Source organism: Rhododendron vialii, chromosome 13a, assembly GCF_030253575.1.
Source record: "Rhododendron vialii isolate Sample 1 chromosome 13a, ASM3025357v1".
NCBI classification, from domain to species: Eukaryota; Viridiplantae; Streptophyta; class Magnoliopsida; order Ericales; family Ericaceae; genus Rhododendron; species Rhododendron vialii.
The window spans coordinates 20,545,466-20,562,109 of NC_080569.1; the positions used below are offsets into that span (position 1 = coordinate 20,545,466).

Here is a 16,644-nt window from a genome sequence, read left to right on the forward strand (position 1 = left end):
AATTTGTAGCATAAAAGTTCATCCATGTTACTTGGAACGCAAAATGTAAATGGGACGTTAGGGGTAGGCTTCTATAGGCAAAGAATTGAAACTCGTGCTTCAAAGTGGTAAACATCTGGCAAAACTAGGTATTTTGGTTGTTAAATAAGAGAGAAGCTTATTCATGGAGGTTGTTCACAGAGTGGCGCAATCACAGCTGTCTATTTCGCCCAATCAATAGCTGCGATTTATTTTTAATTTTGACCGATCGCAATTGATTTTCTATCCGGATCATCTAAAAACATTTTAAACGCGTGCAATTGACCTTCGTAAAGTCTTCTTTACGGAATGGTCTGCAAGGAAGTTTTTCTGGTCAAATAATTGATTCACAGCACATTTTCTAGGAGCATAGCGTTGAGAACCGATAATGATATTTATAGCACGCGGTCTAGGAGAGCACTGAATGACCTATGCTGCACCAATGTGATGGAGAAGGCTTTGAAATATCACTTGACAGTGCTTCTGGAGCACAAATCTCTAGTTTACCAATATGAGATTAAATTCTTTACACTATGAGTGTAAATATTTGTTTGCATCAAATTAATTATATTGCGCCATATCGCCATATTCTATTATTTGGGACCACTGTTTTAACGACGTAGCACAATATAATTTGATTTGGAGGAAATAAATATTCACACCAACGGTGTGAAAAATTTATCTCTACCGATATACACTGGAGAAGACCAGGAAAACCACTGAATGACCGCTCCGTGAAAACCACTGAAATTTTCTGGTAATTGTCCAAGGTTATTATGGTACTTCAACACAATTTTCACTCGATAAGGCCGCCACTATCTTCTAGGTTCAAAGCGAACCAGAAGAGTCACGCAGCGAGAGAGTGTCGATATGGCTTCCCGTCTCTGCTCTTGCTCCTGTTCTCTCACTCCAGACCACCATTTCTTCATCAAATCTCTCTCTACTCCACCCCTACTCAAACCAACCCCTTTTCCACGCACCCCTTCTCTACAGCACTTCAACTTCCCTCTCTCTCCTCATCGAAGAACTTCTCTCCAAATCGCCCCGGTTTCCGTTCAAGACCCAGTGTTACGACAAACCCACGAACCAGATTCTGAAAAGCCCAAAAGCTACGTATGGGTCAACCCCAAAAGCCCAAGAGCTGCCCAGCTACGTGAGCAATCGTACGATGCCAGGTACGCTTATCTCGTTAGCATTGCCGAGTCCTTGAATTCTTGTAACCCAGATGAGAAAGATGTTTACAGCGTATTAGACGCGTTGGATGATAAGATTGTGGAGCAGGACGCTGTTGTCGTGCTCAATAGCATGTCTAACCCTGAAACGGCACCGTTTGTGCTCAAGTACTTTCAGGAGAGAATTAAAACGATAAGGGAAGAGGTGATTCTGTATAATGTTACGTTTAAGGTTTTCAGAAAGTGTAAGGATTTAGATAGAGCAGAGAAGTTGTTTGGTGAGATGGTCCGGAGAGGGGTTAAGCCGGATAATATTACGTTTTCGGCGATAATCAGCTGCGCTAGGCGGTCTAGTTTGCCAGAGAAAGCGGTGGAGTGGTATGAGAAGATGCCTGCCCACGGTTGTCAACCGGATGATATTCACCACGCGGTGATCATCGACGCATATGGGCAAACGGGTAATATAGATATGGCTTTGAGCTTGTATGACCGTGCCAGAGCTAAACGGTGGCGCCTTGACGCCCTGACATTCGCTACTCTGATTAAGATATATGGGATGTCTGGGAATTTCGAGGGGTGCTTGAATGTGTATGAAGAGATGAAAGCAATAAGAGTTAAGCCAAACTTGACTGTATATAACTCGTTGTTAGATGCTATGGGAAGAGCCAAGAGACCTTGGCAGGCCAAGTCTATTTACGAGGAGATGATAATCAATGGGTTTAAACCGTCTTGGGCAACCCATGCTGCACTACTTCGGGCCTTTAGCAAAGTTCGCCATGCTGATGATGGCTTAAGGGTGTATAGAGAGATGAAGCGGAAGGGGATGGAGTTGAATGTTACCTTGTACAATACCGTTTTAGCCATGTTCGCTGATGTTGGGTATGTTGATGAAGCTGTTGAGGTTTTTGAGGATATGAAGCGGTCCGGGACCTGCAAACCTGACAGCCGAACATTCTCTTCTCTTATGACTGCATATTCCTGCAGCGGGAAAGTCTCAGAAGCAGAAGCCTTATTTGACGAGATGTTGGCAGCAGGTTTTGAACCTAGTATATTTATCCTGACTTCACTCGTTCAATGCTATGGAAAAGCCAAAAGCACAGACGATGTTGTTAGAACATTTAACTGGATTTTGGTGCTAGATTTAACTCCAGATGAACGGTTCTGTTGTTGTCTTCTCAATGTGGTGGCCCACACACCAGCAGAAGAACTTGGTAAGATTATCAGCTGCCTTGAGAAGGCTAATGCAAAGCTTGGTTATGTGGTGAAGCTCCTTGTAGATGGGGGAAATGGAGAAGAACAGATCCTTATGAGGGAAACTCATGAACTCTTAAATTCAGTTGGCCCTGACATTAGAAGGCCGTACTGTAATTCCTTAATCGAGATCTGTGTTAATCTCAATATGTTGGAAAGAGCTTGTGAATTGTTCGACCTTGGGCTTAGACTTGAGTTATACGCAAATGTACAGTCAAAGTCTCCGGTGCTCTGGTCTTTAAACTTGAAGAGCCTCTCGCTTGGGGCAGCTGTGACTGCATTACATGTTTGGATGAATGACTTGTCCAAGGCGCTTGAAAGTGAAGAGGAGCTTCCATCACTGCTTGGTATCAGTACTGGACATGGGAAACACAGATATCCAGACTCGAGTTTGGCAGAAGTGTTGGAGTCACGTCTGAAGGAACTAAATGCTCCATTCCACGAGTCTCCTGACAAGGTTGGCTGGTTTACGACAACGAAGGTTGCAGCCAAGTCATGGTTGGAGTCTAGACGCTCACGTTAGCTGGTAAGTAGATCCTTAGCTGTTGTACTTGTCAGGATTTTTATCTCCCAAATGCAGCCTTAGTGCTGCAGTCACATCTCTATAAATGGTGCTGACGTTTTTCCAGAATTCACCTTTCCCTTAGGTTTGTGCTCTACCTAGGTCTCATGATAGAGAGAAATTTTGTTATATTACATTGGTTTGTCGTTTTCGTACCAAAAATATAATTTATAAAACCAAGGAATTAACTAGTATTCCGAAGAACAGTGGTTAAGTCCCGGATCATCCACAGGGAGTAAAAAGCTGAGTTACAGTAGTTTCAATTAATTTCTAAATTTAATTCGGAAAGTAAAGAGAAGTTGGATTTTGATTTGGATTTGATTAAACTAAAATTAAACTAGAAAGCGATTAAAGGATTTTGAAACAAATGAGAGAAAGGACTAGGGTTTCCGATTCAGTCTCATAATTATTTCGAAACCTAGGGTTCACATTCAACATTCAACCAGACCACCGTAGGGTAGCAATTCCTATCAATAATTCCCAAAAAGATAATCAAGATTCGTACTCTGTATAGGCTATCTCAACACGGCACGGATCGTCTCATTGGATTTAACCAACGGCACGATCCGTCTCACGTCGTATAGTCTATCTCAAAGCCTATCCTAAAATATTAGAAACCATTGTATGACAGTGCTTGAAACCATGGATACAAACACATTCGAATATCAGAAAAAATATAAACGCTCATAAAAAGTTATGAATCGACCAAGTCATACAATCAAGTCAAATATAAAACCCTAGAAATCAAACAACTACGCTACTTGGAGACCCCTCCTCATCACCCTAGTCAAGGGATTTAGCCACTCATGGAGTAAAAATAAATAAGCATGCAAGAATAAAGCTCCATTGGTAACTTAAAGCTTTCGAATGAATGACAAAAGAATAAAACCCAAAGCTCCTGTCACTGGTTCGGTCGTGATCTGTGTCGAAGTGTCGTAGCTCTTTGCTTGTGCGTGAACCAAGACTTTTGATCGCAGCCCCTCTTTGTTCTCTGTTATTGCGTGATGAGAAAAGTGCCTCCTTTAAACCCTATATCCTCCTTTTATATTGTAGCCCCGTAGTCGGTTCCCAATTCCATAATTTATTTTTTTCTGAAAACAAGTCATTAGTGGGCACTCCTTTTTCTCTTGTTAACTGCCGAAGTTTCTTCTTATAATTGGTGGGCCCAATTACCATTGCAGCTAGGAATTTGATCTAGTGCTTCTCCCTTCTATTCTCTTTCTTGATTAATTTCATTGGCACCGGCTTTGCTTTGACATAAAATAAAATTTAACTTTGTGCTCCAAATGTTATCTGTCGGCTCCGTGAGTCCTGAAACACAATTCGCAAGCATCAAACCCCAAGTAGCCCATTAAAAGAACTTAACAAGCCTAAGTTAGGGGGCGTAAATAGGCGTATTTACGCACCTATCATACATGGAAATGGGTAATTCATGCTTGGCTTCTTTCTTTTACAATTGATCGGTTTTTTTTTTATTCTTTTGCGATCGTGCTTTAGTGGACCAATATTGAACCAAGTAGTAGGAGTTGTGAATAGGTATGTGGGAAAGTGTAGGCTTGGAAGCTGAACCAACTTCCAGCCTCTTGCTAGTGTGGTGCCTTGGGACAGTAAAAAGACAGTGATTGAGTATTTGCACTTTAATGTTGATAGTGGTGTTTATTTCCATCCCACATGTTCCTTTGGGAACCCACCACAGAAAAGCTAGTTGACAAGTTAGATAAATTGTTACAGTGGTTGTTTTTCGTTGTGTTGGACAAATGTAGGATAAAGAAGTCAAGCAACTTGAATGCAAGTTCTTCATCGCCACTTTGCACTTTTTGTCATTGCCACTTTGCACTTTTTGAACATGTGATAGGTGCGAGGTATGTTGTTTCACAAATCTATCCTCATATGGCCTCCCACCACTGCTTGTAGTACGTGTGTTAATGTGTTGTTTGTTGTTCTGGGAATGTAGTTCTCGCGGAATGAAGGGATGATAGCGAGTATATATAGATGATCTATTTATGTCTCTGGTGATTTAAATTCAGTTAGGTAAGGCTTTCCATCTTTTGTGACAACTAAGCACTTTGCCTTAACGTAGGAAACCCTGCTTCACTCTCCTCCACCATCCTCTGCTGATTATATGGGGTTGACTTATTGCATCTCACATGCCCTTAGGTGCATTTAAGAATGCTTTTGTTTAACTCTTTGACATCTAACATCGTTTTTATATTAACAGACCGCAAGAGTCAAATCTCGGAGTACATGATCCCCAAGACACTGCCTCTGAAAGCCCTTTAAAAATTAACTTTTGATTCTTTGAAGGCATCATTCTAAGAAGTCAACCTCGTAGAAACTTTAGTCCAACCCATAAGTTCAAGCTATTAGGAGGAGAGGTCGTAACATAATATCGAGTGATCACCCACTTGATACCCAACTAATGTGGAACTTGTATCATCTATCTGCCTTGGTGTGGGTTTGTGATTCTAATCTTGGACCTTGGTTGAACCTCTGGTCCGGGGAATGGGATTGGCCTGACTCAGTTGCTTGACTTGCACAGGTAACACCCACCATTAGTGCCCAAATTGGTCGAAGTATACCAGCAAGGTACTCTAATGGTTAAGTGAGAGCAGGGCTGGCCATGGGCTAAAGCGCGGAGTGCGGCCGCTTTAGGCCTCCGAAAATTAACCCAAAACCAGAACTTTATATATATAAGTTGTTCCAAAGCTTGCAAATGACAGTGGTTATTAAACCTGCATTTCCTGAGTTCGACTCTCAGGAGGCCTTCTTTTGGCAAACTAATTTTTTTTTCTTCTTTTTTCTAGTTTGATCTAGGTAGATAATGACATTCTTGCATCGCATGTATTCTAAATTAGTTATGCTTAAGTGATTGTAGATATTACTTAAAGCACAAGATAAATATTTGATAAGTTTTTTTTGCCTTCATTTATCTCAATTTTATTTTCAACTTCTAATATCAAATTCACAAATAAAACACTTTTGACTATAAATAAATCAAAATAATTAGTTTTCACTCAACAAACTCTGATAAAAAAAAAAAAGTAAACAATTCTCTCATTGCTTAAAATAGCGTTCTTATGGTTTTTTTTTTTGCTAAACTTTAACCACCTATATTGAAATTTTTTTTTGTTCGAAAACCTAAGGCCTCAATTTTAAAAGTCGCTTTAAGCCTCCAAATTCTCAAGGCCGGCCCTGAGTGAGAGGTTGCAGGAGGATTGCAACGTACAAAGCAATTAAGGTTAGAAGGAATGGCGTACCCATTAGGGTTGATTTGCTTCCCTCATATAGAGCTCCAAGACTTGCTCTCCAAGTATGCGCATGCCCGACAAGCTCGGTAACCGCTTCGGCTGACATCACAACTGAGGTATTGATCGGGGCGGTTACAACTCACGTGTAGAAGATATTTTTCGAATTTGCATGTGCCCAGCTTGTGCGAGACCGCTTCGGCTGACGTCATAACTGACGTATGGAGCCAGTTGGTTAGGTGCACGTGGGCGAGCTAGCATTTGTGAGTCATGCGGTTCATAACGGTCGGACCTGACAAGGCATACTCTTTCTATTGAGCGGTTCAGATCAAAGTGTTCGGATCTGGTTTGCTAGTCCGTGTAATAGCGGAGTCTTGTGACCCGAGCTATGGATTCAGTCAGTGGTTTGGTTTGGCCTGTACACTCAGACCCAGTTAGCCTTGCCTTGCCTGGGTGCCTAGCCATCTGTCCAGTCCAAACCGAACTAATTTGGCCCACCACACTTATGTTTAAACATTCTAGAGTTATGTAATGTGCAGCCTCTTTTTAGGTCAACCGTTTTAGATTTCCGCTCTAGTACCTCAAAGAAATTTTAGATCCAACCAAAAAACTTAAGTTCATGGCGGAGAGGTCCCAATATTATACTTATTAGGTGATGATCTCCCGTTCCGTACCCAACCGATATGGGACTAATTTTATCTGACAACCATCGTATAAGAAATAAATTTATACCTTTTCTCTAGGCTTATTTGTAAGAATGGTCCCCAAAGTATTTCCGAAATGTCAATTTGGTCCCCAATATGCAAATCGCGTAATATATGATGCACGTTTAAATGGTCCCCAGAGCTAACTCCATCCAAATTGACCGTTAAAGGCAGGGGTATTTTGGGAACTTATGTACAAATTATTCATCTTCAACCTCCAAACCTCCACCCTAACCCTAAAAAAAAATTCAACCATCTCCTAAGGCCAACCATGAAAAGAAACCCCATTCTTCCACTTTTCCCCTATGATACACGGATCCCCCAACGCGTGTCGACACGATACGCGTACGGGTGTGGGATCTGCACTGGATCCTCCAAGAAAAAATTGGACACGTTAGTTAAAGGAGGAAGAGGAAGAACTTCGAAGAAGAAGAAGAAGGGAGAGAGAGAGAGAGAGAGACGCTTGACCTGAAGCCTTTCGTCATCTCCGACGAATCAGAGCAGCTCGCTGCTAAGATCCAGAATCGCAGAAAGCAGATATGGATTTTAGGGTTTTATTTTTATGTTAGACGTGGGCTGTGATTATTTGGTTTGGACCATCTAGTTGTTGGGCCATTACACTTTTGGACCATTTATGAGGCATGTACTTGTATTTCTCAATAAGTAGGCCATCACAGCATTTCCTTTATTAATGGGCCATAAAGACATTTGTTCACCTTTTACTCCTATTTAGTACAGTATTTTTTAAAATATTTGTGCTGGAATGTATAAAAATTTTAATTAAACAATGATATGTTGGAAAATAAATTTATATATTCCTATAAATAATACAAAATTTCTATGCATATACAAATATTCAGCGGATCCCCGCACTTGTACCCAAATTCGGATACATATCCCTGAATCCTCTATTTTCAGCTTTGAGGTGTCCAACCCTCAGATGTGTACCCGCACCTCACATACCCGTGTCCGTGTATCATAGTTTTTCCCTTCCTAGAAAAAGAAATGGAGAGAGAGAGAGAGAGAGAGAGAGAGAGAGAGAGAGAGACCAAATTTCAGACGAAACACCATCTTCGTCGCTTTTGGGGTTCTCACTCATCCAATGGCCCTGAAGCACAGCCGAATGCATCAGCTAGTGATTGTCAAGGTCGATAAAATGAAACCTGGGATGTACAGTCACGCGCTTCCTCTTTCATTCTTCTACGAAGGGAGATTCGATTTGCCTCTTCAAAGCTCCATATATATGTATGTATGTATGTATACAAATACAGCGTTGTAATTTCAATTAATGCCAAGAAAGGCTAGTCTTACTTGTTTTTTTGAACGGCATGGCTTGTCTTGTTAGCTCTAATTTTGTCTTGCTTATTCTGGTAATTAATCTAAGATTGAGGAGTTTTGTGGCAGCGGCGGCAGTGGTTGTCAGGAAGAGGCAAAGCCTGGTGGCTGGAAGTGGGTGGCGATGATGATAGTGTTTAGCCATTTAAGAAGATCCAGGAGACCCAAATTTAGGAAAATCTAAGTTTTAGATCTCAAAATCCCGAGGAAAATTTTGGGAGAGAGAGAGAGATGGAAGTTAGGGAAAGAGAGGGGTGGTGGTTAGTGGTGGCATCGGTGGTCTGTGAGGGATGTTGTGGATGTGGGAGAGAGAGAGAGAGTACTGTATGCATTTTAAAACTTAATAATAATAGACTGTTTTTTTTTAGAATTCATTTAAAATAAGTATTTTAGGTTTTTTTTTTTTTTTTAGGGTTAGGGTAGAGGTTTGGAGGTTGGAGATGAATAATTTGTACCTAAGTTTCAAAATACCCCTGCCTTTAACGGTCAATTTGGACAGAGTTAGCTCCGGGGACCATTTAAACGTGCATCATATATTTTGGGGATGCAATAGACATGATTTGTATATGGGGATCAAATTGACATTTCGGAAATACTTTGAGGACCATCCGTACAAATAAGCCCTTTTCTTTAGAAAGCACTAGCAGGAACTAATAAACAGCAATAAGGTGGCCTGCACGTTAAGCTGCCTGAGATGTGACTCCAATTTAAGCAACACTATAGGTAGTTGAGTATTAGGACTGATCCATGAACTTTGGGAAATTGCTTAGATGTGTTGGTTTCTCCATGGCAGAAGAAGATTAGAATTTTAACGTTTGATGGAGGAGAAGAAGAGTTCTAGGCATCAACCACAAGGTTAGGTTTGCAATCTCATGCTGCACTCAGGATGTATGTGTAGCCCTTCATTTTTACATATAGTGGCTGATGAGTGATGATATGGTTGCAGGAGCCGGAAAATGAAGATAGTCGTGAGGGTAACTTACAGTTGCTGCTGAGAAATGTAGAATTCCATTCTCAAATGGCTGTGATTCAATCTTTATGTGGGAGAGAAGGGTGTCAGAAATAACAGCCATCTTTAGTTACCATCCCAGAGTAGTAGTGCCACTAGGAAAACTATTTTACTTTCCTATTACTGGTAGATGCAACTGTGATTTCAATGGTATCGATAGTGTAAAAAACACTTAATAGGATGGAAAGAGTAACCACAAGGAGCAAGGGAGAGTTGTTTCTGTTCTGTATCTCTGAACGGAGTAGTGTTGGTTTGGCGCTCAAGAGAAGCTATAGAATAAGACTTAGCAGAAACATAGAAGTTCTTCTAGCTCAAGGTAGTGAAAATTGTTACTTGATCATCTCAGTTGCTGATGAAGCTTCTTGAGCTCAGATTTCCTCTAGAAGTATTCTGCTAGGGTTTACTTCACATGGGTTTTTCGTGGTGTTTTTCACAATATCCGATTGAATCTCTTAAGATTAAGCAATCAATTTGTTGTATCACATGATGTCATTTCAACTAGCTGCTTTATATGTTTCCCGGATCTCTCACAGAAATCTCATCCATTTTAATTGCAGCAATTCCCATAACAAACACTGTCTCGTGTTTCCATCCAACAAACAACTACCAATCGCTATTCACAGAGACATACAATCAAACCTATTGTGGAATGTCATTCATGTAAATCTCAAGAGTAGAATGTGTCCAACAAAAATCTTTCCTGGACAAATCCTCTCCTGCTAAATCAGAGCATTGTTCCAACTATGTACCATCACTCAAATATTATTTATATTTACACAGAACAAATCACAAGATGTGGCTGATGAAGCTGCTGATTCCCAGTCCCTTCTTCTTCATCTGGCAAAAGTCATCTTCAACATTCTTCAGAATCCTATTAACACTGCAAAATACCAAAAGGTTTATGAATGAATCTATTCAGCAGGTTAAAAACCAAAACCCAACATGGATGTTGAACAGAAGAGCTGTAGAAAAGCTAACAAAAAACAAGTACTTGGTGTCGGGAAAGCACCCCACGGCTTTCTAAGTATGACAAATTCACAAACCTTTTTTAGGCATTTGCATTTATGACCTTGTTGTGATTATCCATCTTAGCTGATACAGATTCCTTCTCCCTAGTTGATGCTTCCCTCTTCATTTTCTTGGACTCAACTTCAATTGCTTTTGTCATTGTGTCAACCTTCTTCACGAGCATCTGTAAATCAAGGTAGCACACATATTCAACATGTGTGTGTGTGTGTGTGTGTGTGTGTGTGAGAGAGAGAGAGAGAGAGAGAGAGAGAGAGAGAGAGAGAGATGGTGCAACTTCACCTTGATTTCTTCATCTTTAGTGTTTAAAGTACTGTCTTTCACCTCACAAAACCTCCTTAGAGTGATGACCTCTTTCTGAAGCCTATCGTACAAAAACCCTGAAACCATATCATCATTTTCACTTTCTTTAATCTGTGATGCTTCATTGCCTGCGTTATTTATTGTGATGTCCCCCGAAACTGCAGTCTCATTGTCCTCAAACGTGTCAACATTCACAAGGGAATTTCTGCTCATCTCCTTGTTTTCTTTTTCACCACTGTCAACAACCTTACTTCTAGATGCCCATAAACTTCTCCTCAGAAAATTTTCTCCAGAGCCATGTTTCTTTTTCAAGTTATTAACTTCTTTGGGTTCTCCAGCAGCGATGGTTGTTTCATCTTCCAAGTTTGGCTGCTGCAATGGAGATCTTTTCCATATACCAGACGTTCTTGGCTGTGATGTAGATCTCTTCTTTTGACCATTGTTGGTCGATAAGAATCCAAAGGTGTGAGTGGATTTTTCAGGTTTTGGAGAACCACGAAATGCATTAGGACTGATGGAGAAAGGTGACACATTTTTTAAGCCTTCCTCCAAGGTCTTCAGCCTCATCTTTAGTTTATCCTGGAGCAAATTTATATTAATGGGGCCAGTTTTTTGACAAAGAAAGTAGAAGCAGCTGTATTCTTCTATTTTCTTTACCTTGATTTGTGCTTCTGCTTTAGCTGTCCTCTCTGATATTACTAGTTTGTCTCTTAACCGTTGCATTTCTGCCTACAAAGTACAAAAATGATAGCCATACATGTTTAGAGTCACTGCTTGGGTACCTAAAGGACTTTTAGAGCATTGTGACAAAGAAATTTGATTTCCTGGCATTAATGGTATTTTTTCTGAACTTGGATTTGGAGAAAATTTGGCGTACGATAACATTTACTAGGAAAAATACCTGCAACAGCCTTCTTTGTTCCAGCCATTGCTTGACAGGCATAACTTTGTCATTCTCGTCTTTCCACTCATTAGCCACCACAGTTGCCACTCGGTTTGCTGAAACTTTAACCCTTGCTAACTCCCTTTCGAGGGTCCTCTTCTCCTCCTTAATAACATTGAGCAGATGCAAGATAAATGTTCCTATCCGATATTATATATATAGACTATTCTCTGACACTTATGTGCTCCGTGTATAAAGCTATGTTTTGTGTTGACATGCTTAGTTGTACATTCACCTAGCAAGCATATTTTGTAATATATACTGTGAACTATGCATAGAACTCACAGAAAGCATGAAAAATGTCCAAAGGCACCTTGTGAACACAAATTTCCTTACTGCATAAAATAGACGTAAGCAAGAATACAAAGATTCCGGTGTGTCCTTGTGAGGAATTAGATTAATCCAATACTTAACACACAAGCCGCAACTAACGCTAACACCTATACCCCTGTCCATCTATCATAGTCCATCAACATATAGCCCCATTAAAGTTGTCAAAGGATGAGAACGCCTGGTAAATAATATCTACTAGCCTACAATGTAGCGGTGGATATCACCGACTCTAAACTGAAGTCTTACATTTAGTTCACAAAGCTGTCGTTGGTAGTCACGAACAGCATTGGCAGCTGCAGCACCAGCTAGAATGTCCTCCTCAAGCTCTTTGATAGTTTCACTAAGCTTTTCAACTTCTAGCACCTTTTGACGATTGGTTTTTTCAAGGATTCTATTCTCCTCCTGCATTATTAACATTTTGTCATCAGGCAAGTTATTCAACAGTTAATAGATAAAAGACCGGAAATTTTGGTTGAAATCATGCCTGGCAAATTTCAATCTGTCTCTTCAGCACAAAATTATGGTTTTGAACCTCCTCTACGACTAAAGCTCTTTCCAGAGCACTCCTCAAAATCTTCTCCGCTTCAAGCAGAGCTGTTTCTTTAGACTTGGTGAGCCGTTCTAGGGCCTTTTTATCTTCTTGCAGTGCAACAATCTGGCAAAGCCAACGGAAATAACACAGTCATGGATATAGACAAGACAAATGGAGAAGAGTAGCATAAGCATCTAAAGATACTGTTCATCCTAGAAGAAATTCTTTTCAACCTTAACTTATATACCTCGTTTTTGTACATCTTGATCTCAGCCTCAAGAGGAGCAATGACAGACTCAATAGGAACGGAATTATCATCCTTTTGATTTGCATGCACCCTTCTAAGAGTTGCTTCTGCAGCAAACTGTGCAGCCAATGCTTCTTTTTTATCACTTGTTAGTTTCTTGATTTCAAGGTTCTGCATTTATTAGATTTTGTCAAAGTATCTAAAACCTGCCGGCGAGCATCCTCATTGTAATAAGCAAATGAGTGTGAATAAGCAAACTTAACAACAATGCTCAAAAAATACCTCATATTGTAATAAGCAAAGTTACAAGTCTTTTAGCAAATAATCAAATTCTAATCATTTCATAACCAAACTTAACAACTTTTATCAATAACTAAAACTCAATAACCAAACTCAAAACTCAATTACTCAAAAATACTCCACATTGAAATCGTCTCATCGAGACGAATAATTTGGTGTGGTTGGGTGCGTGATTGAAACTTATTTGCGATTGGACAAATATGCATTGTGTATTGTGAGGGGTTTTTTGGTTAGGAATGCAAAAATTATCAATGTGGAGGTAGAGGTTGTTAAGTTTAATTATGGATTAAATGAATAATCAAATGCTGAGGTGGCACATTTTGGTTATTGGTTTTGATTATTACCATTGCGGATGCTCTAAAGCTACCACTTTATGATACTTGAAGTAAATGACGAAGATTATTACATACCTTCTGATCAAGAAGTTTTTCAGCGAACATCAGCTTCTTATCCAAGTTGTGGAATTCATTTGTAAGCTGGGAAAACATATTTTAGCTTAATTAAGAGAATACTATGGAGGCATATAAAAGGTGATAATACGCTTAGGAATCTAAGTTATGGTAAAAACATGCACTGATATGTATCATGCTACTTCTATTGCATGCTTGAATTCATTTGTATATGCATCAAAAACCAAAAAAAAAAAAATTGGTTCTTACCTGTTCTATAGCTTTATCCTTCAGGACTTCAGTTGCTCTTAGTGCTTTGATATTTTTTTGAGCAATTCCCAACTCTTTGTCCTTCTCTGGAATATGGGTTAAAATCGATCTTGTTAGATGTTGAACTAGTCTAAGAATATTTCTCATACTTGAGTTGTGATGCAGAACACAATCTTAAAACATTTTAACAAACTTGTCATTTGTGCCCTTTTTGGATGGATAATCTTTTAATTATGTAAAAGCTGTATTAGTTTTTTTTTTGAGCTAGGTTAGTGTTGATTTCTATTAGGTTTGGGTGTTTGCGAATTCATGTCCATGTGATGAACCATTAAGAAAATGCAAGTGCATCCATCTTCAACATCTCAAAGAGTCAAAATGACAAAAATGATACCGAACTTAAGCCATGTTCTTGCTATATTATTGGTTTGGTATTTTTGTTCGTCTTTTTTAAATTTATGTTATATTTACTTCAAATTTTTTTGATTAATTATTTATCTCTACGAGAGATTTCGAAAATGTATATTACGACCAAAAGCAGGAAAAAAAGTTTATTAAAGACAAGAAAGTTTGAGACAACTGTTTTTTTTTTTGATCTTTAGTGTCATCTTATGTGACATTTTCCCCCAGAATAATTTTATTGAAAAATAATTGGGAACTGATTTTCGCGCTCCAAGATTTACTGCAGGCGCTCCACATTTTTGTTTTTATACTGTGATGTTGCTGGCAACATCAGTGTATATTTTGTTTTTACACTGTGATGTTGCCAGCAACATCACAGTGTAAAAACAAAAAGGTGGAGCGCCTGCGGTAAATCTTGGAGCGCGAATATCAATTCCCAAATAATTTTATTTTAACCTTTTGTCGAGAAGAATAATTGATTCTCAGAATTTTGACGAAAAATAAAACAGAGAAGAACAAGGAACGAGAGGAAAACGAACTTCAATGTAAATGCCACCCAATGATCAAAGTGAACGTAGCAGTTGAAACAGCAATTCGACACAAACTATAAACTAAAAACAAACCGTAAAGCGGTCCCAGTGATGTTCAGAGACATTCCACTGCAAGTTAGTGCAATGACTAAAACGGAGAGAGAGAGAGAGAGAGAGAGAGAGAGAGAGAGAGAGACCTTTGAGTTGGTTCTGCAATCTATTGAGCTCAAAGACCACAGGGTCTGAGTGTGCAAGAGGATGATACTCTTCTCCAACAAGTTCCTCCATACCCATCATTTTTCCCTCTCTCTCTTTTGGCGCTCTAAAATGCAAAAACAACACAAGCCCAATATTGACAACCAAAACAGGGTTTAAGGGGATATATAGCACGGGGGTAGGTGTGGGTTTTGAGTGTGTGAGTGTGTGTGTGTGTGTGTGTGTGTGTGTGTGTGAGAGAGAGAGAGAGAGAGAGAGAGAGAGAGAGAGAGAGAGAGAGAGACCATTTCATTAAGGAATTGACCGCAAAGAGAGGGATGGGCTTCTCTTGCTATGAAGCAAATTGAAAGTAACAAATCACAAGAGGTCGGCTGGACCGGCTTCCGTTCCTCCTTCCATCCTTTTGATAGTAGCTGTTGCATTTTCTTTGTTATAAATTTATGTAATTATCTGTTTCTTTATCCAACTCTATGGGAAATCATACATTATCTCACAAAATTTTCAATCACCCATCCTTCCAAAGATTTTGATAGACCCGTTTTCACCTAAATGTTTTACTTCTCCGAGGTTTTTAGTGATACAACTTTGTGAACGGTCCATTAATTTCGTTAATCTAGTTTTTTATTTATTTATCGGGTTAAGATTAAATGTTGAGGAAGATTGTGAAAGAAATTGATTGCAGGGTTCTGCTTGTTGTAAGTTGCTTTTGGACCGATAAAAGTTCAAATATGGTGTAAAAATAATAAAATTGGAAAATTTAAGATGGCCTAGGGGAAAAAAATGAAAAGAAAATAGTCTGTGTTCTACCCATTTGATCAAATTGATATTCTTTGACTAGGTTGCGGTTTCATCAGATTTTTGTAAAGACATGTAACGAGTTTTTTTGCGTAATTCAATAATAAGACTAATAGAAGATCTTGTCATAAGCAATTGAAGACAAGAAAACCAAGTAAAGTTGGAAAGATCTAGTTTAGGAATTGCTTAAGCGCTAAATTCTCCTGAAAGCAATGCTTAGTGACTAATAAGTTTGAAGCCATTCAAACAGAGTTTGGATTGAAACTAAGAAAATGAGGTATTGATGACTAAGAGCTGAAAGGGCCTAACTGAAGTGGCTTAAAAGCTTAAGCAAATTCAGATTAAAAAGAGGAGAAAGATCTCATCTTTGCTTGTAAGTATGATTCCTAATACAGGAATCTGAATAGACAAAAAAACAAGAGTACTACAGGGGTATTATGTTGATGACACTTGCCGTTAAGGCATTTTTCAAGCATTTTGCACTGGTGGTTTTGGTTAGTCGACCAAGGGAAGAATTCACCATCCTTCACCAACGCCCAAACCCCCCCTTAAATTAGAGAAAGAAGAAGACAAAACCCCAAACAATCAAAGTGGATATCGATTAAGTTGTGGGGTTCTTGATTTGAGTTATTCCTTAATGGAATGCCCACCGACTATTTCCAGAAACTGACGTTTGAAAATGGCTACAAGATTGATTTCGGGAAAAAAGGGTTCAAGATATATATATTTTAAAATAATCGGGTGTCTGGGCCGATTATAGCGGATTTTGTTTAATCCCGGAATTCTAAAGAACTTTTTGCTGGTGGTGGTATCTAACTGGGTGATAAACACCCCTTTTTTTTTTATTTATCGGAATGATAAAGCCGATCCCTTACTTGCTAGGTTAATGGGCTCAAGAAAAAGCTATGAGATGATGGATCCGGCTCTGGCGTCTGGTTTCACACGGCATTTCTTTATTTTTGTTTTGTTGTTGTTGTAGAATTTTGTTTAGTTGTTTTCGTTATACTTTATTTTTGTATTAATATAACTGGGTTGATCTTGTTCGTAAAAAAGAAAAAAAAAAAA

At 39.2% G+C, this 16,644-nt stretch overlaps 2 protein-coding genes across 5 annotated transcripts; one reads left to right on the top strand and one right to left on the bottom strand.

Annotated features, from left to right (window-relative positions):
* Positions 1-814: 814 nt before the first annotated feature.
* Positions 815-11,098, top strand: LOC131312850 (pentatricopeptide repeat-containing protein At4g16390, chloroplastic). 4 transcript variants are annotated; one of them, XR_009196002.1, is made up of 3 exons: positions 815-2,967; positions 4,767-4,865; positions 9,854-10,117. XR_009196002.1 is itself a non-coding variant. In XM_058340846.1 (2 exons), exon 1 carries the CDS (start codon positions 889-891, stop codon positions 2,962-2,964), a length of 2,076 nt encoding a protein of 691 aa, XP_058196829.1. In that variant the 5' UTR covers positions 815-888; the 3' UTR covers positions 2,965-2,967; positions 10,964-11,098. The 4 variants fall into 4 exon arrangements, 3 of the variants coding, with proteins under 3 accessions (XP_058196829.1, XP_058196831.1, XP_058196828.1); XM_058340846.1 differs by lacking the exons at positions 4,767-4,865; positions 9,854-10,117 and adding an exon at positions 10,964-11,098; XM_058340848.1 differs by lacking the exon at positions 4,767-4,865.
* On the bottom strand, positions 9,925-16,095 carry LOC131312853 (microtubule-associated protein 70-5). The gene is made up of 12 exons (XM_058340854.1): positions 15,069-16,095; positions 14,766-14,888; positions 13,640-13,725; positions 13,391-13,456; positions 12,681-12,851; positions 12,386-12,556; positions 12,148-12,303; positions 11,527-11,673; positions 11,283-11,354; positions 10,605-11,204; positions 10,340-10,488; positions 9,925-10,176 (listed from the first exon to the last, which is right to left on the bottom strand). Exons 2-11 carry the CDS (start codon positions 14,863-14,865, stop codon positions 10,345-10,347), a joined length of 1,713 nt encoding a protein of 570 aa, XP_058196837.1. The 5' UTR covers positions 14,866-14,888; positions 15,069-16,095; the 3' UTR covers positions 9,925-10,176; positions 10,340-10,344.
* Positions 16,096-16,644: the final 549 nt, after the last annotated feature.